Source organism: Lycium barbarum, chromosome 9 (genome assembly GCF_019175385.1).
Source record: "Lycium barbarum isolate Lr01 chromosome 9, ASM1917538v2, whole genome shotgun sequence".
Taxonomy (NCBI): domain Eukaryota; kingdom Viridiplantae; phylum Streptophyta; class Magnoliopsida; order Solanales; family Solanaceae; genus Lycium; species Lycium barbarum.
In genome coordinates, this window is record NC_083345.1 from 28,668,441 (window position 1) to 28,689,075 (window position 20,635).

The 20,635-nt window shown below is 34.5% G+C and overlaps 1 protein-coding gene across 4 annotated transcripts; it reads left to right on the top strand.

Moving 5' to 3' along the window:
• Positions 1-3,232: 3,232 nt before the first annotated feature.
• Positions 3,233-8,100, top strand: LOC132610875 (type I inositol polyphosphate 5-phosphatase 4). Of its 4 annotated transcripts, none has more exons than XM_060325275.1 (14): positions 3,233-3,955; positions 4,057-4,144; positions 4,472-4,546; positions 4,697-4,784; positions 4,895-4,999; positions 5,088-5,727; positions 5,813-6,006; positions 6,120-6,228; positions 6,335-6,483; positions 6,591-6,853; positions 6,940-7,021; positions 7,101-7,178; positions 7,291-7,450; positions 7,567-8,100. In XM_060325275.1, the coding sequence occupies exons 1-10, from the start codon at positions 3,926-3,928 to the stop codon at positions 6,811-6,813; spliced, it is 1,701 nt and encodes a 566-aa protein (XP_060181258.1). In that variant the 5' UTR covers positions 3,233-3,925; the 3' UTR covers positions 6,814-6,853; positions 6,940-7,021; positions 7,101-7,178; positions 7,291-7,450; positions 7,567-8,100. The 4 variants fall into 4 exon arrangements, with proteins under 4 accessions (XP_060181258.1, XP_060181259.1, XP_060181256.1 ...); XM_060325276.1 differs by having other exon boundaries at positions 6,943-7,021; positions 7,284-7,450; XM_060325273.1 differs by having other exon boundaries at positions 6,943-7,021.
• The last annotated feature ends 12,535 nt before the right edge of the window (positions 8,101-20,635 follow it).

The window sequence follows — 20,635 nt, forward strand, 5'->3', positions numbered from 1 at the left end:
CAAATAAAATAATTACATTTTAGTACCAAGCAAGTTGCGATCGACTATATAAATCCTCACTATTTCATTTAATCTCAACTCAAGTCATCATCATACCAAAAAAAAAAAAACACTAAAAGTTTTAACAATAATAATAATAAAAATAAAAATAAAAATAATTGAAGTTCTTTAACAAGTCTAAAACTTGTTACCAATTAATAGATATCACCTATATATGGATCTTTTCTTTTAGGGCAAATGTGCAAATATACCCCTTAACTTTGCAATTTAGAGCTGATATATCCCTCGTTAAAAAAGTAATGCATATAAACCACTGTCGACTGCCGTTATACAAATGATGCAAATATACCCCTGACTTTAAATATAAATATATAAACAATCACGAGTCGGATAAAGTAGTTATGGTGGAAGAGTTGACCTGTCCAAGCTAGTATTGCAAAATCCACTTTAAAATTCCTCCAACAAGATCCTACGTTCCTCAACGTGCTTAACTTCTTTTTGTATTGTACTTCAACTATGACTTTATCTTTGGCTGGGACCTCATTCGTCTTCATCATTTAATTTCGCTATCACTTGCAAATTTCCGATGATTTTTCAAGATTAAATTGGATAGAGACTGACCAACTGTTTTCTTCAAGATTTTGCCAATTAATCCACCTACTACTCACTGTTTTAAAAGGCGAGGGCGTTTTACGTCTGCCTCAGTGAGGGGTAAGCCCCATGGGATTTTAATTTTTAGTATTTTATAAAACGATATAATTATAATAAATACTTTTAAATAGTTGAAATAGCGTAAAAAATTGAAGAGAACTATAAATAAGTGATATATATATATATATATATACACAAAAAAAACTAATTAGAACAACCTATTATACGCTACTTACAAGTACAAGTGACTGCTCGTTACTTTTTTGAGATAGTAGAAGACAAGATAAATAATTGGAAAAGACATATATTAGGCATTCTAGTAATAAAAAAAGGTCTTGACTTTTAAATTCAATGTTTCAGTTCTTTTTTAAAACATTTGAGTAATTATATGTTGACTTTTGAGAATTTGGGCATTATATTAAGGACTTATTTAATAAATTTTATTTTAGTTTGAAGAATTTTTCTGGGCTTACGCCCCAACATGCCCCAACAAAACAAACTCGCTCCAAACGCCCGGACGTACACCCCAAATTACTGAGCGTACACCTTTTGGGACTTTCGCCCCGCTCTGGGACATTTTTGGTATGCCCCGCCCCAGGGCTTGCTCCGGGGCGAGACGCCTTTTAAAACACTGCTACTACTTAGTTCTGACTTAGCAACGAATTCTGAACTAAATTCATCGAATTTTATTATAAGAGGACGAAAAAGTATAAGACTTAAGGTCTGTATTTTAACCTCTCATCACACCTCAAAAGAATAAAACAAATATTTCTAATTATTCTATATAATTTTGAAGTTAGTACTCTATTTTTTTAATTTTTTTTTAAATTCTCTGAAGTTAGTACTTTATCACTATCAAGCCTCACTCGTCTAAACAAGAGTTTTAGCTGCCTTTGGACATATACTTAATTGAAACTTGAAAATGGAAGTTTTTGGAGTTATGTTGAAAAAAGTTGAAATTGTGTTTAAACATGTATTTTTACTTTAAAAAACGTTGAAGTTTTGTGAATGAAAGAATTTCGCCAAAAAATTGGCACAGTATTTGGAACATGAAAATTTTTCTTCAAAAGTTTTCAAAAACTAATCAAATTCTACGAACAAGCAAAAACTTTTTTGAATTGTTTTTTTTTTTTATAAAAAAATCTATGTCTAAACAGGAGCTTAATGAAATTCCATGAACTAGCAATGTTTTTAGAACTTTTTTGAAAAGTTAATTGATTTTTTTTTTAAAAAACATCTATGTCTAAACGGGAGCTTAATGGATTTCAAAGGAATGTAAAATATATCTTTTGTTAGGTAGAGAATGACTCTCACACCGGGTAAATCATTAATCCTTCCCTCTCACTAAGATTACAAATTGTTCTTCTGAATTATGACCAATATCCGGTATATAATCAGTGAATTCAAATTCAAAGATTTATCATATTCTAGCAACTTTACATAAGACAGTTTAATTTTTAGTAGAAAAGTTAACACTTAAGTTGCTCTTGCTGTCACTCTACATAACAATATAAAAGATAGTCAAATGGCTGAAAGTGGACAAAAATAAATCACTTAGAATTGATGGACCATTTGGACAAAAACTCTTCTAAATTACCGAGTCCATGCATCTAATGACAAGAAAAAGAAACAGAAAATATTTGGAATTACATCAATGAGATGTTTTGAAGAACAAAGACCCTGAAATAGGGACAAATGTATTGGCTTCTCAAGACACAAAGTTTAGTTTGAGCTAATACAAACCACTCTGGTTTTGTTAAACAAACCAACAAACCAACACATTGTTCTTTTGTTTTGAGTTGTAACATAAACCAAAGAAGAGAGTTAAGAGAGACTGCTCCGAAATTTGAGAGAGAGAAAAGAATACATTCTTCATTTTTCCTAAAACCCAAAAATCAACATTGAAGACTCAAACTATTCCAGTATTAGTATCCAACACTAGAAAAGGCCTATCGTAGCTTCTCCAAAACCCAATAAATTAAAGAGCCCTTTGTATGCTGTTGAAAAATACTATTTTAACTCATAGGACTACATACTATTTGACCCCAACTAAGGACCATAAAATATATTTAATTTTTCCGGAATAATTTTTTCACTTTATTTTAAAATCAGTGTTTCACTATGAAAATTCCAAATTCAACTTGAAATTGTATTTCAAATTTGGAAAATAGCTTATAACTTGTTTTCAACTCACTTCACTTATGAAGTTATAGTTAAGTACATTCAAACCTTATTCCAAACATTCCTTACAAAAAGTATAATTAAACACAACTCCATCTTCAACTTCAATTTCATAAATTTCAAATAAAGTGAAAAGAATGACGCATTTTTAAATTTGATAACAATTTAACTTTAAATTTCTCCCTTAATAAGATGATTTCTAGCCACACATATATCTATAACTAGACCGCAAATTTTAAAAGTATTTTATATTTTTTAAACTCCATGCCCTGTCAAATACCGTATAAAATGGGAATGAGGGAGTAAATTATAGGACTGCATTCTATTTCACCCCAACTGGCATTTCTTTTTAATCTGTAGCTATACTGTTATTTCCCTGGATATATATTAAAGTGCGAGACTGGTAAGAAAAGAGTGTTTGTTTTGAGGCAAATAGCCTATGTGAGAGAGTTTTTTGCTCCCCTGTACTTTATTCCCCTTCAAATTTGATATACTACTACCACTACTACTACTTTGCCTTGTTAACCAGAACAAGGTATTGAAAATAACAACATTTACTTAGTCCCCACAAAGCTCTCTCTCTCTCTCTCTCTCTCTCTCTCTCTCTGTAACATTGTCTTCTTCTTCTTCTTCTACAATTCTTGAATCCAACAGTCATTAAATTCTGTCTTCCTCTTTTGGGTTCTTGGTTCCTTTATTATTTCCTCTATATGTATTTGGACTAGCCAAACAAGTAAATCCCAACAAGGGTTGTCTCAATTTCTACTCTGTGTTTCTATACACAAGCATATACAATGTATACCAACTGTCACATCTTCCTTATCCAGAATTACTTTCTTTTCATTACTTGAATGAAACTCTGGGACCTATTTGAGTATAATCACCTAATGTTCTGTGTTTTTCTTGATTCTTGATCTTTAAACTTCATTGAATTGAAAAGAAAATCCCAAATTTGTTTACTCGTTGATCTTATTCAAATCCATTTTGGGAATAAAATCAAGAAATTTCAATCTGTAGAGTAACAAGGACTAGAAAGATTCGATCTTTATCCCCACAATTATTGTACATTCTCATCGTATGAAGTTGTGATACAATGAGAGATGGGAGCTCTAAGAAAACCAAGGTTAGTTTTTTTCAAGAATGTAGTGCTGTTTTCTTGCATTTGTTTTTTTAATTTGTTTCCAAAGTTACTATTTTTTTTTTGTGTGTGTTTTGTTTATGAAGCTTTCGTGGCCCAAGAGTCTGGTAAAGAAATGGTTCAATATAAAGAACAAAGCTGATGATTTCCAAGCTGATGATATTGTCAATGGAGGTAATTGATTCAGAAAATTGCATTTTGAGTTTGAGGTTCTTCGATTTTTTACTTTCTCATTAACAAGCAAAGTTATGGAAGTTTTAAATAACTTTCACTGACTTGTCAATCAGTGCATGCTTTTGTATGGTAGTCTTTGGAATCTAATAAGTCTGCCATTTTCATGTGCTTCTGTTGAGATCTATTCTTTGTTCTTTTGTTGTTTTCTTAATTTATTTTCCTAGGTTTTAGGTTGTATTCTTTTCATTTTTTTCCAATATGTAGGTTATATGTCGTAACAGAAAAATGACACGGCTTTAAACACTTTATGTCACCATGCTTTTTCAGGTGCTGATGATGAATGGAGGAACAACTTCTCAGAGAGGCAGGCACAGGCACCCACTATCAAGAAAAGCAAAACAGGTTCAGTAGAATTTCCCTTTGGACCACTATACTCTTCGAACCACTTGTTTATGCACAACATAAGCAAGGAATCAATAATTTTATTTTTCTCTTTTAACTGGTTTCCCCCACTTCTAAATCTGCATATTTTTTTTTTATTTTTTTTAATAGACAAGTCGAACAGAAGGAATGCTGATCGTTTTCATCGAAGGAAGATTGACCTTGACACTTCAGAGGTTACAGATGTGAATAATTACCGGTGAGTTTTTTTTTTTTTTTTCTAATGTAATCAGATTCTGCTCAAATTTAGAGCTGTATTTTTATGAAGTATGCTTATTTCTTTATGTATGTTTATTTTTTCTGGCACAGGATCTTTGTAGCGACATGGAATGTGGCTGGAAAATCTCCACCTAGTAATTTAAGTCTTGATGATTGGCTTCATACATCACCTCCTGCTGACATCTATGTTCTCGGGTGAGTAACAACTGATTGTCATTTTTAGACCAAATCCTTTTAAGTAGAGAATGACTATACTTATGAGTCTTATTTGGTGAGTTACTAGGTTTCAAGAAATTGTTCCTTTGAACGCTGGTAATGTTTTGGGCACAGAAGATAATGGCCCAGCTAGAAAATGGCTAGCACTCATCCGAAAAACTCTGAACAGTCTTCCCGAAACAAGTGGTGGTTATCGTACCCCATCTCCGGTTCCGAATCCTGTCGTTGAGCTAGATGCTGACTTTGAGGGATCGATAAGAGAAGAAGTCGCCCCGTCTAATTTCTTCCATCGCCGCTCATTTCAGACACTAAGCCGTAGCATGAGAGCAGTGGAGAGTGAAATGTCAATGCCACGGGAGGCTCAACTTGATAGGCGATTTAGTGTTTGTGATAGAGGTGTCTTTGGGGGAAGGCCAAGTGATTATGATCCATATGCCCAATGGGGTGGTTCCTCTGATGATGAAAATGAAAATGGTCCAGATGATTCACCGGTTACAACCCACTATTCCCCAATTTCATATAGTGGTTCCGTTTCTTTAGAGGACAGAGACAGACAACCATTGCAATCAAGATACTGTCTTGTTGCGAGTAAGCAAATGGTCGGGATATTTCTAACTATTTGGATTAGAAGTGATTTAAGAGACGATGTTCGCAACCTGAAAGTATCTTGTGTTGGCAGAGGATTGATGGGTTATCTTGGGAACAAGGTATTTTTCCTTCTAAGGTATCTTGTAAAAAGTCTTGATTGCTTAATTGCATATTTGCAGAAATGCTAATCCACTGTATTTGTAGGGCTCAATCTCAGTTAGCATGTCACTGCACCAAACAAGCTTCTGCTTTATTTGTAGTCATTTAACATCTGGACAAAAAGAGGGAGACGAGCTGCGGAGAAACTCTGATGTCTTGGAGATTCTTAAGAAAACAAGGTTTCCAAGGGTTCATGGCATAGGAGATGACAACTCTCCTCAAACAATCCTCGAGCATGAGTAAGCCCTTGCTTTTATCTAGTCAAGTCTACATTAATTTTGATATCGGCCATAATCTACAAGTTGGTTCTTGTCTCGTTTTATGTCCTAACTTTGGTTTTGTGTTTCTGAAGTCGGATTATATGGCTTGGGGATTTGAACTATCGGATTGCCTTGTCTTACCGAACTGCCAAGGCACTTGTGGAGATGCATAATTGGAGGGTGCTGTTAGCAAATGATCAGGTATGTTATTCATATTCCGCAAGCAGTTTTCCTTTTTCCTTCATTTTATTATTTACCAGATTTTAAAGTCACACAATCAACCAGCTTATCAATTGTATTGTCACAGCTACGGATAGAGCAGAGGATGGGACGCGTTTTTAATGGATGGAGTGAAGGAAGAATATACTTCCCCCCGACATACAAGTATTCAAGTAATTCAGACAGATATGCAGGAGAGGACACACACCCAAAAGAGAAACGAAGAACCCCTGCTTGGTAATCCTTTTAACAATATCATTTTGTGTTTTTTTAAGTGCATAATGCACAGATATCTTGTTCATATTAATAGTTAGACATCTAAAACTTATGACTTGTGAATGAAGGTGTGATCGAATATTATGGTATGGTCAAGGCTTATATCAAATATCATATGTTCGTGGAGAGTCCAGATTCTCAGACCATAGACCAGTTTATAGTATATTCTTGGTTGAGGTCGAGTCCATCAACCGCCATCGTATAAAGAAAAATTTGAGTTGCGCTGGCTCTAGGGTTGAAGTTGAAGAGTTATTACCGCATTCATATGGATATGGAGGATATTATTACTAATGTTCAAATGAAGTATCCTATTTCAGAACTCCATATTCAGGTATGCTTCTGTATTTCGGATTCTGATTGTTTGATTTCATACTTAATACTATTTTCTTATAGCTAACATAACTACTCTTTCTGAAGCAGCAGATGCTTTTAGGCCAGTAAGTCAAGACATGCAGTTTTGGACCTAATGCTGCAGAATTTAGAGGAAAATTATTAGCAAGTGAGTTTGTTTAAATGAGTTCCCATGGAGATAATTTCTGTTTAATTGCTTAAAATTGACGTTCAACACTTCCGAGCAGGACTCTGCAAAATGAGAGGACTTCAGAAGGGATGAGTTTGCTATCTGATAAATCTGCATTTGTTCTACCTCGAATCAGGTAAAACTCATCCCTGCTCGTGCTGAGAAAATGTTACATTTGTGCTGCTGCATATGAGTAAAATTTAACTGATCCTAAGGACCCTAGATTAATATGCTTAGAAAGATTTCAGGAGTGGAGCAGAGCAGTTCTGCCAGATATAAGAAGATTCTTGCTGGAATTTGTTTATTTGGATATGGTTACAGACAAGCAAGAAGTAATTACACAGATTCAGAAATGCAACATCGATCAATTGTTATACCTCTGAATGCAAGAGATATTAGTTGTTTCAGGTAATAATTCTGCAATAAATGGATGAATAGGTGAATAATATGTTTCAATAGTTCTCATTATTTCGATTTACCCATCAAAAGATTTATCGTTATTCACTCTTCTCTCAATTCATCAGAGACTCTTGAGAAGTGCTATGGCCTAAGCGAAGAATTAGCTCGGATGCATATCAACTTTCTCAGGGTTCTTCAGCTCTTTTGAGGATTTAAAAAAGAACATCCTGATAAAAAATGTATGATGAAAGTTGATGCATAGAGAGTCCTTCCACTTTTTATTTTTTGTGTGGTGGGGAGTGATAGGTTGTTTTTGTCCTTCATTCTATTTGAAGAAAAAGAAACTTTGGCGTGTACTTATTGCCACAGACAAATAAGGAGAGATGAAGATATGTTAGGGGGAATCAATGACATTACTGAAAAGCAACGTTTTCCTGAAAAGAAAAAGGAATCACAGTTTGCTTGGATGCTTATTTCTATTGCTCTACATGATCTTTTTACTGTTCTCTTTTTTCTTGTTCAATTGATGAGTTTGTATGTTTGTGGATGGTCCTCAAGGCAAACTGAAAAATGGTAGCAAGTGTTTATTACAACTTAACCAGTGTACTATTGAAATTCTGTGGAAAGCACAAAGTAGGGATTGTGCTTTCTCTCACATATATGCATTGTTGTCAGCTTCTTTATTGGAATGTCATCATATAAAGGAATGTAGTAATTAGTACATATGGAATTGGGGCACTCTCAAAAGACATGTCCATGTCTGTATAAATCTGTGGTACCACCTTCTTGCACGATCATTTAATCTAAAAGTTCAATTATAAGATAGATCATATATTTATTTAATTATGTTTTTAAAACGTCTCTTGTGTGCGAGTCTGATAATATATTGAAGTGTTCAACTGTTTCTATTGTCATCTGAAAATGTTTACTCAATTTTTCTCCTAACACGGGGCAACTAACATGCTGGAAATAGTTATTGGGTCGAGTTTATTCATAAGGGGTGCTAATTAGTTTGTCAGCTCATTAGCTTATCCTCTTCCTAACCCCTACCTATAACATATAAATACACCATTGTGGGTGTTGAAAAACATATTTTTTCCCTGTAATATGATGGTTAGGGTTTACAAAGAAAATACTCTACATCTATTAGAGAATATCTAGGTTATGGACAAATACAATTCATCCGCTGCGTAAGTATTCCGGATGATCGGTGACACGACTCGTAATTACTGCAGATCTGCTTCTATTGAGAAAAGCTCGTAAGTCTCCTAACACTAATATATTAACAAACTTAAATACAACATAACAAAATTGCAAGCCCGAATTTTGGAAAAAAGTGTACATGCAGAGCAAAATCTTCCCATCAGAGCGGTTTTCTAAGTCCCAATTGAAACCTAAATATAGTACTTTCTTTAATTTGTCTTTACTTTATGTAAGTTTCTTACTTTAATGTATGTTTGGATCATTCTTGGTTTGAAAGTGTTTGAGTAGTGTGTAAGAATCCTTCCAAAAAGCCAGGGTCCAACAATGGACCCCTTCACTAAAAAAAATAAAAAAATAAAAAAATAAAAATATATATATATATATATATACCCCTTCATGCAGAGACGGACGTCACATTATAGTCAATTTTCACTTTTCTCTTTGCATGGGAAATTGTGAATTCTCTTGTTCCTTTGTTACCCCTTTCTCCCTCTCTTTTTCTTTAGGGAAAAGGGCCTGATTTACCCTCTACTTCGGAAAAAGGTTCATATTTATCCCCCGTTATATTATCAGCACGCTTATACTCCTACCGTTATAATTATTTAAATATGTGTTCCTATTTTTAACCCCTATCCACCGTAGCCAATGGCTTGGGCCAGGCTTGTCCACTGTGTCCATTAAAATGCCACGTAAGAGGCCATGTCAGCAATTTAATTAAATGATTCCTAAAATTAAAAGACCAAAACGATGCTTTCTTCTTCCATATCAAATTAATTTCCACTGTTGCTAGACTGTGTATGTTTTCCACTGTTGCTAGTACATAGTACTAAAAACCACTAAGTATTTTCAGGACAATTGTCAGCTAAAATAGTTTCAAAACTCAAGTATTAACAAAGGAAAAAAAGAACACCCCAGAAATCATTCCATAAAAAAGATTCCCATCTTTGGCTATGAAAAATTAGCAACTAAAAAATGAACTTACCAGCAGTAAGATAGAAATCGAAGAGACAAGAACACGGTACATGGAATCACAACTCAGAGTACTTTTGTGAAGGATAAGAGCCGAAACTAGCGAAGGAGGAGAGGAAGAAGCAAAAACCAGAGAAAAAAGGAAAAAGAAAAAAGAAAGCATACCACTAGTCCCAGCCAAAAATTCTCAGATGAGCTTTGAACATATGGTCTAAGTGTACCTTGGGTGGGGTCCATTTGTCTGCACTTTTTAGTTTGATATTGAAGAAGAAAGCATTGTTTTGGTCTTTTAATTTTAGGAGTCATTTAATTAAATTGCTGACATGGCCTCTTATGTGGCATTTTAATGGACACAGTGGACAAGCCTAGCCCAAGCCATTGGCCACGGTGGACAGGGGTTAAAAATAGGGACAAATATTTCAACTATTATAACGGTAGGGATATAAGTGGGCTGATAGTATAACGGAAGGTAAATATGAACCTTTTCCCTAAGTAGAGGGGTAAATCAGGCCCTTTCCCTTTAATTTTAGGAGTCATTTAATTAAATTGCTGACATGACCTCTTATGTGGCTTTTTAATGGACACAGTGGACAAGCCATTGGCCACGGTAGACAGGGGTTAAAAATAGGGGCAAATATTTCAACTATTATAACGATAGGGGTATAAGTGGGCTGATAGTATAACGGAGGGTAAATATGAACATTTTCCCTAAGTAGAGGGGTAAATCAGGCCCTTTTCCCTTTTCTTTAATTTCAAAGTCTTTTTATTACATTGAGTGATCATGAAAAAAGATAGATAACTAAAGTATAGATAGTTAGAATTAAACCCGTACCTATTGAAAAGCTTTTATCCTGCCTTTAGCGTTTAATTAAGAGACATTTCTGCAAGAGGCATTTTCGCCATTTTCCCCCCTCTCAACAGCATTCCTAGCTATTTTTTCAAATATGTCCATTGCGTGCATGGGGTATAGTATATCCCTCTGTCCTTTACTAGAACTGTTGGATTCGAGCCTTTAGAATTGGGACCTTTCGAACCCTGCATATACCGGACCAAAACCCAAAGAAAGAAGATGATTTGAAGATTACGTACCTTGCTCTAGAATCGAAACTATAGAGCAAATATACTTTCCAAAAAACCAAATGAAGTTCTCCAAAGAAGTTCAAGAATTAATATCTAGTTTTAGGAAATAAATCAGCGTAGAACATGCTATACATTTTCCTAATAACTATATATTTTTTCTATGAAGAATAGGAAAACAAATTAAAAGGTTATTTTCAGAAAAATATTTCAAGCACAAGGAAAGCCAAAAAAAAAAAAAAAAAAAAAGAAAAAAAGAAAGGAAAACAGAGGAGTACAATCCAAAATAGTGATGTCATTTTTTATTTCTCAGATATTCAAACTACACGTAAACTTTGGTCAATATTTTAATATGTATTTTTTTGCTATAATAATATGAGAAAAATCGTTACTTATAGTACTTTTCGTATAGTTTTCGAATTTCTAAATTTTAATTTTAAAATATTAAGTTAATTTTATCTAATTTAGCTTCAAAGATTACTCAAATTGATTATCAAAAGCGAAACATGAATAGTTGTTGCGATGGGGAAAGCAGAATTTAAACTCCTACATTTTCTAGGTTACTATACTCAATTGAAGTTAATTCACATTTAACTATGTTTTCCTTTCGATAATTCTGAGTCATCATGGCACGGTTGCTAACTCAGTAATCAGGAGGCTACAAAGTACATGTATCATAATTATAACAATAATAATAATGTGAGTAGAGACATGTGCATTCTGAAACGCAGATAAACTTTTTTCAGATTATTAAACAAAAAGAGAGAGACAGAATCCGAAGAAAGAAAGTGGAGGGATGTCCAAGCAGTATCCTTTTGTTCCGTTTTTCCCAGCATCAGATTTATTTGCCTACAGATTGTTTCTCTTTTTTTTTTTTTTTTTTTTTGGATTATTTTACTTACAACACCTTTTCTGGTCATATATCATATACAAATATTATGGATACTTTTCTTATTTCTTATTCATAAACTAATTTTTTTTTAGTTTAATGCTTTCGAAAATATGCTATGTCTTTCTGTAAAGGGAATTCTAAATGATTCCAAAATAGACTTCAGGAGTATATAATATATCACAAATAAAGTATTTATAGAACAAAATAATTTCCCCATTAAAAAGGGAAACGGTGCAAATATACCCCCAATTGTGTGATTTAGAGCAGATATATCCCTCGTTAAAAAGCGGTGCATATATACCCTTGTCGTTACATAAATGGTGCAAATATACCCTTTTTGCTAACAGAATTATTTTAAAAAATCATTTAGCTTGTTTTTTTTTATTAAAAAAATGTCACGTATCTTTAAGAATAATAAGTCTACCCATTATTTTAGTAGACTTATTTTTTTCAGCCACGTGGTAATTTTTTTTCTGGTAAGTCGGATCTGGTTCATTTAAAAAAATGGATAGGCTTATTTTATTTTTATTTTTTAAAGTCAAGGAGATATTTTTTTAAACAACCACACAACCCACTAGAAAAAAGAAATTTCCTCGTGGCTATAAAAAATAAGTCTACTAAAAAAATGGGTAGACTTATATTTTTAAAATCACGTGACATTTTCTTAATGAATAAATAAGCTAAATGATATATTTGCTTAAAGAATATATTTGCACCATTTGTGTAATGGCAGGGGTATATATGCACCACTTTTTTAACGAGGGGTATATATGCTCTAAATCGCAAAGTTGAGAGGTATATTTACACCTTTGCCATTTTAAAGAAACAGTGGAGACGAAAACGCCCTTGTTATGTTCCACGTACAGGAATGACGTCAGAATAGAAAACCAAAACATCTAAATATTGAATAGAGAGAACATTAAATTCCGACCCTACAATCATCATGCATTTGCAATGTTATTTGGTTCAACTCTATTTGTTACCTTTTTTATTATGTCAGTAATCGACCTTCTTTCATTTAGATAATGAGTAAGTAACTTTTGTAATAATAAGTCAAGTCAATAATAATAGAAACGGATTAGTGAAAGCCATAAGTTGATTGTACGAAGAGAAGCGAATAGCTAGTATGACCCGGTAAGCAATCAAGTAGACCCTGGAAAATATTTGGTTGCAATTGAAAAAATATATAAATGAAGTTGAATTGGAAAAGCGTACATGAAAGTTATCAATTAGTTATATATGGACATTAATGTTTTTGGGAAAAAAGTTGAAAATATGTCAGTAAGATCCATTATTTCAAATATCAAAGTTGACTATTTAGTAAAGACAAAAATATTATTGTTCTTATTAGGTGTAAAGTTGTGTTAAGAGTTAGGAAGACACAACTCTCATCAAGGCATGTAACTTTCAGAGTTCTCAGGGTTTAAGAGAAAAACATGGAATGGGCAAATTAACTGAGTAGGTGGACACATAATATATAGGCAAAACACATAGACACGCCCTTTAACTTGGCGCGAGTTGACAACTATGACCTTAAACTTTGCTAGTGCATAAGTAAGCACTTAAACTTGCCAAAAGTCAAATATGTAAACACAAATGCTGATGTGGCGCTGACGTGGCACATAATTTTGTTCAGTGTTATGTCACTGCCACGTCAGTGTCACATCAGCATTTGTGTTCATATGTTCAACTTTTAGGAAGTTTAAGAGCCTGTTTGGATGGGCTTATGTTTATAAGCTGTTTGCAGCTTATAAGCTAAAAAAAATTAGTTGGGGTAGTCTAACTTATTTTTTTTGGCTTATAAGCTGTTTAACAGCTTATAAGATGCTTTAGATAAGCTAAGTCAAATGGGCTCATTTATTTTTTTCAGCTTATTTTAAGCACAAAATGACTTTAAGCTGGCCAGCCAAACACTCAAAAAGCTTAAAACAACTTATAAGCCAATCCAAACGGGCTCTAAGTGCCTACTTGTGCACTAGTAAAGTTTAAGGTCATAGTTGCCAACTCGCGCCAAGTTAAAGGGCTTGTTTATGTATTGTGCCTAATATATATAAGGGAAATTTTCATAAATGACTAACTTGGAAGGCCTTATTTATGCATTTTAGCTACATTTTACCTATTTACATGATGTAGCAAACCTATAGCAAAACTCAGCACTTGTTACTTATTGTATTCGCGTCGCTGTATTCATGAATACAGTCATTAAAATTTGCTGAATTTTGTATTCAATTTAAATGAATTCAAACTCAATTGTATTCATTGTAGCTACTTTTATATTGTATTCACTTTATTATATTTAATCGGTTGTATACAAAACACAGAATTTGGCACTAAAAAAGTTAACAAATACACTCAAAAACTGAATACAAAGAAATAAATTTCACTCTATTTATTTGTATACACTTCAAAATTCAGTGTATTCCTTTGTATACAAGAAATAAAATTAACGAATATACTCAAATACAGAATACAAGAAATAAAATACACCCAAACACTAAATTGTATGCTAAAAAAATTAAAGAATACACTGAATTGTATGCTAAAAAATTAATGAATACATTGAAAAAGAAACACGATTTTTCAGATCCGGCACCGAAATCTGACCGGAAAAAGCCACCGTCGGCCAGACTCCGACAAAGCAACATTTGTCGACGGTGAAGATCTCATGTATATCCGGTCAGATCCGGCCAAGATCTGACCGTCAAAGTTCGTCAGAGAAGGATGGAAGGCCAATCATTGAAGATCTGATGTATATCCATCAGATCTGGTCAGATCTTGACCGAATCTAACCATCAAAGTTCGCCGGAGAAGGATGAAAGGCCAATCGGTGAAGATCTGATGTATATCCGATCAAATCCGGCCAAGATATGACCGGATCTGACCGTCAAAATTCGCCGGAGAAAGATCGTGGTGGCCGGCGGCATCACATTGGGGCGGAGATGGGAGAGAGCGAGAGAGAGAGAGATGGAAGGGTTGGGTTGGAAGTGCATAATGTGATGATGGGGTATTCCACTTTGTATATATATATATAGCTATAAGTTGTATTTAACATATTATTATTAGCTATGGGATGTAATTATTTTAAACTATAGCTACTATATATAAATATGTGGTAGAGTTAGTTATGCTAGGTAGAATTCCCTATATATAATTGAATTTGATGGTCCATTTGTAAGAGTGCCATATTTTGGAAGATAAATTGTCTTCCCATTTGCCATTACAGTATTCATTACACAAAGATTTCACTTGCTGGGATATCTTAGTTCTCACATGCTAACATGAATCCATGTCCCTTGGTATTTGCCAAAATATTTAGAAACAATCCTGATTTTTAACATGTAAAACTCAGATTTTTAACATGTAAAACTCATTGCGGACTGTCACCACAGAGAGTTCAATAATTAAGATAAAGAAATACGCGAGTTTGAATTTCAAATGCCTCATGATCACCTATATTATTGATAGATAACGGGAAATTAAAATATGGACTGGGTTATCATTTACGTATCTTGTGACAATATTACAATTTAAATACTATGTACCTCTAAATTATTCATAATTATAATTTTTTATTAATTCACCAAAACATGGATTAAGTTTTAAAGAAATTAGTTGGCATTTGCTTCAACATTCAGGGGGAAAATAGTTTTTTTTTTTTTTTAATTTTCTTTTTCAAAAGTTGTTTTCTGTCAAACACCAAAAAAGGATTTTTTTTTTTTTCAAAATTTATCTTGAGTAAAGTTTCAAAGTTTTTCTTTCTTGGTGTTCCGGTAAAAAGCGGTAATTGAATTTTCTTTTCTGGTTGAAAGTCTTGTTTAAATATTAGAAGCAAAAATTAAGGGGAAGTGGAATTCAGGTGTACGAAACAAGATATAGTAGCATAGCACTAGCACATCTACACAACTAAATTACATCAGCTTGGAGAAGAGACCCCAAGAATTGACAGTACATGAGTACAATAGGAGCTACGTCTAATTCTAGATAGTTCAAGTGAAGTAATCGATCAATTAGAGCAACCATGCAACGTGCTCTAGTGATCATGAAGATAGTCATGGAGATTGAATTCTTTCATCTGCAAACCCTGCATTATACGCACATGTCGTCATCTTTTTGTCATTCAATTTGTTACTTACTTTTTCACTACTTTTAATACTCCATCTATTTCAATTTGTGTGACATAGTTTGACCACACACGAATTTTAATAAAGAAATAAAGTCTTTTAAATTTTGGGGTGTTTTTTTATGGGTTTTAAATCACAATTCTTTTTGTTTATTGAATTTTGAATAGATTATATTATTTTTACATATTAAATATTTTTTAAGACATACTTGATTGAGCAAAAATTATTGAGTTCTGTCGAGCTCCTAGCTACCATTGTGGTTGTGCCCCTGTTGCTCTCAAAAGCACACGCAAGTATACGCGGTCGTACAAGTAATATAGGATTAAAGTCCATATATCGTACTCACAGAGACTTAGATTTTATACAGTTCAACTAATTCAAATTCTGTTGGAACTATTAAAGAAGGTGAAAATCAAGATGTTTGTTGTAACTAAAATATGACCGAAAGTAACAAATAAATTTTGTGACTGAGAAAATTGTGACGAAGACTGTAAGGTTTATTAGATGAGAAAGAATTCCAGGGTCATGACTTTCGACAATCCAGTTAGTCTTCAGACAATTCTACCTATCTTATTTCTTAGGTTACTAGTTGATGGGTAGATGTTAACTTTATGATATTCTTTCGAACTACTCACAAGCCTGTAGATGTTACTCTTAACGTCTATATTTCTATGATCGCAAGAAGTAAAACAAACCCATTTATATCTCTGTATCCAACTAAGTAGGGCTAAATGATATATTTCTATCCTCAGTAGCGAAACAATTAAATCGATCCAACTCTATTTATTCTTATTACGTACGTGAATTCCCTCTGTCAAGTCCAACTCACGCACCACAGATAGTGTCTAATTAGTAATCAAGTAATTAAACAATTAAACACAAGAATAAATAAGCAACCCAAAAGATGGAAATTTAATAGATAATAATTGTCGTCAAACCAACTATCATGTCTTTGCCCCAACCCTAGAATAAAAGAACTTAGCTACTCATGATTTGAGATGAAGAATAAGAATTCATGAGTAATCTAGGGTTGAGTGAAGAAAATAAAACCTAAGAGAGAGAATAAGAATAACGACTTACAAGTCTTAAGAAAATCCCAACACACCGTTCATAACTTACAAAATGTGTATTTATAGTCTAGGTTAAAAGCTAAAATAATTAAAACCAAATCTCGATAAAAACAGGAAAACAGCCGACTTGCGGCACCCCTGCGTCGCGGGGGTGCCACAGGTTGGCCCAGTTTTTTTTTTTTTCACACTAAGTACACCAGCTCTTGCTGCGATGCGAGCCCATCGTGAGCCTCCTCGGTGCTTCTATCTTTTCTGCATGAACTTTTCCAAATCTTCGTCAAACTACTCGGGATTCATCCAATCTTCCTTGTGGGACCTGAAAACACAAATACCGCAAAATAAACTCAAATATACCAAATCCAATGCAAAGGTATGATTAAAGTACTAAGAAACCGAGGAGAAATGACACAAAATACAGATATTTGTGCCAAATATCACCATCCCCTCTTAGACTTTGCTCGCCCTCGAGCAAACACTTACTAATATCATCCTACCACAATTTCACAACCTTACCATTCAAGCAGGTCTGCTCGGGTTTCGGGAAATACGACCAAGTTCAAAACTCCATTCAAAACAATGAGCCAATCTTACGACAGCCATGCCAATCAATTCAAATTTCATTTAAAACATCAAAAAGCAACCTACTAAAAAACCATTCACTTTCAAGAACACAAGACTCAAGGACACCACTCAAAGCAAAACAATCATGCTACTCAAACAAGAATCTAACATTTCACCAATCTATTGTCAACTATGTGCCCTCACCGAAAGAGAGTTGTCCATATACCTCACAAGAGTCATTCATGTTTATTTCAATGGACATAAAAATCAACAAAGACGCTCTCTATCACAACGAATATCACGTGCCAAATACGACGAACCATAAGTTTGCCCGTAGTGTAATTGCTTCACTAATATAAGTATATTGAACCTAGGATCAAGTAGGACTTAAAGTGTTGTAATGTAGGCTAAGAGTATAGTTCATCTAGGTTGCATCAAGTGTCTTGCTGGCATAATAAATGGGATGAAAGATCTTGTCTATTTTTTGACCGAGAACAGCCCCCATAGCAAAATCACTTGCATCACACATCAACACGAATGACAGAGTCCAATCTGGTGCAATGATAATAGGTGCAGTCACTAACCTCAATTTGAGCTCATCAAAAGCCTTCAGACAGACTCCATTGAATACGAACTTCATATATTTTTCTAGCAGCTTGCACATCGGGTTCACGATCTTGGAGAAGTCCTTGATAAATTTCCTATAAAAGCCTGCATGTATAAGAAAACTACGGACCCCTCTAACAGATATGAGAGGTGGCAGTTTCTCGATCGCTTGTATTTTAGCCCCGTTAACTTTAATGCCCTTGCTTGACACCTTATGTCCGAGAACAATGCCATCTCGAACCATAAAGTGGCATTTTTCCTAATTAAGTACTAGATTCGTTTGTTCACATTAGTCATGCCCCCCATTTTTTGGGACACATTGAATAGGACTCAGCCATTTGCTATCTGAGATGGAGTAAACAATGCGACTATCAAGCCACTTGATCACTTCGTTTCTTCACCACCACTTTCATAATTGGGTTTAACCTTCTCTTACTTTCAACACTGGGATTGCTATCTTCCTCCAACAATATCCTATGCCTACAAAATGAGCTGCTGAAGCCTCGAATGTCAGCTATAGTGTTACACCCTGTACTTTTAGAGAAGTACTTATCAAATTCTAACGTAAGTAGGTTGAGCGATGGCTAAGTAAACACAACTTGGGAATATAAGGAGCGGAGTATTATTGAGTATATTCTAGAAATAAAGGATGCATATAAGGAATATCGGGAGGTCCTTTAAGGAAACAAGTTGAAGAAGTTGAGTTAGTATAGCTTGGGAAGAAGATGAGTGCTATTTTGAACGACAAAGAGCCAACTTGGGTAACGAATATCTTCTAGAATATGATAAGCTTTGAAGTGAAACAAAATCCTAAATTGAAGTTCATGAAGTCTAGTTTCCAACGTAACAAACCGCTCGACGATACGACATCGGAGTAAAGAGTTATGGACGTTACAAGTTTGGCTAGCAGGCCAGAGATTTGGTCATCGCGAACGCGCCACCCTAGGCGTGAACGCACAAAAGGGGCTCAGATAACCCATCTCGAATGCGCCACTTCCAGCGCGAACATGAAGGATTAATTCCTAGGTCGGTTCCACCGACCTTGGCAAGTATAAAAGGACCCTTTAGGTTATTTTTCTGGTCATTTCTCAACTCTAGACCATTCCACAATATATATTCATGTTCCTACAAGTCCATTTGCCAATTTTGGTCATAAAGTGTTGAAGTTAGCCATTAACGAGGCTCGGGAAGTGATGTGGCGTGATTTTACGCCACAATCGATGCTTTTCGGCTATAAGTTTTACTTGTTTTTAAGCAAGTCTATGTTATTTTACATGGATTTTAGTATGTTTCAGGTAATACGGGGTCCCTAGAGCCAAAGTGTGGAAAACAAGCAAAAAAACTGCAAAACTGGAAAAACAATTGGACATTCTGGAAAATTTCGCGAAAAATTACTCTGCGCGTTCGCGCAGGTAATCCACGCGTTCGCGCCCACGCGCGTTATTAAGTCCACGCGTTCGCGCAAGAATGACACGCGACCGCGCTTAAGGAAGAGCGTGATTCCACGCGTTCGCGCAGAAACGTGGCGCGTACGCGTAGAAGGATTGTTTGCCCAGTTCGACCAGAACTTGGGCTTTGACGATTTCTGCCATTCCAGTTCCTATAAAAAGCCAACTAGGGTTTTCTAAACATATCTTTGGCAGTTTTCACAAGTTTGGAGGCTAGGGTTTCTACAAAAATGTTCTTTCTTTTATTTAATCCTTGTTGATGGAAATCTCTTGGTGACAATTAAGATTGATACTCTTGTTATGCTTATTTATTCATCTGCATTATTCTTAATCAAGTAAGTTCTTGTTATTTTAATTATTCTTGTTCTTGAATGTTTCTCAATGGATTAGCTAACCCTTGAGCTCGCCCATTTACTTTGTTTGAAACTCGGAAGAGGAAGAACAAAGTTGGGATAGAATAATTAACATGAATTTGGGGCATTAACCCTCATCTAATGGAAATTGACCTAGGAATAGGCAATACCACTTGTAGCTATATTCGGGTGTTCTTAATGCTCCTAATTGTTTGAGGGATCTTCAATTGGGTAGTCTAGTTAATCTTCGGAAGAAGTTAATTTAGAGTCATTATCCGAGGCTAAATAACATAAACTTGCTATTATTTATAATTCGTAAAATATATTGGATCGTTACTTGAGAAGTAGTTTCCTTTATCCCATTCTTGTTGCCATTGATCAATTTTCTTGCTTTCTAGATTAGAATTTACATTTTCGTATTTTATCAAAACCTTATCAAAAATCACCATTGATGCGTTCGGTCTAGCTATTGTTAGTGATAATTCCTAATCTGCTTAAATCGCCTACATATTGTTCTCTGTGGGATTCGACCCCAACCTTGTTGGGTTACTATATTTGACAACGTCCGCATTATACCATTAATATATGTAATTTTAGCGTATCAAATTTTGGCGCCATTGCCGGGGAACAATTGGTGTATTTTGGCTAATCTAGGAAATAAGCTAACTTGCTTTGAACCGAATCAGTAAATATTTGTGTAGTTGTTTTATTTGCTTGATTTTATTATACAAAAAGAAAAAAAAAGGCATCATTCCATGAGAATGGATCGGATAGAAGTTGTTCATACTTTGATGACCCTTGTCCTTACTGTGGAGGACCCCACTCTTGGCAAACTTGTTTAAAGTCTCCCGGGGGAGGATTGTGCGCACAATCTCGAACTCTTGAGTGGAGGAT

Excerpts from the sequence above, each read along its gene's own strand:
- LOC132610875 (XM_060325275.1), top strand. The coding sequence starts at position 3,926 with ATGAGAGATGGGAGCTCTAAGAAAACCAAG. Across the intron at positions 4,785-4,894 it reads ACAGATGTGAATAATTACCG|GATCTTTGTAGCGACATGGA; the intron begins GTGAGTTTTTTT and ends TTTCTGGCACAG. Across the intron at positions 6,007-6,119 it reads CAAACAATCCTCGAGCATGA|TCGGATTATATGGCTTGGGG; the intron begins GTAAGCCCTTGC and ends GTGTTTCTGAAG.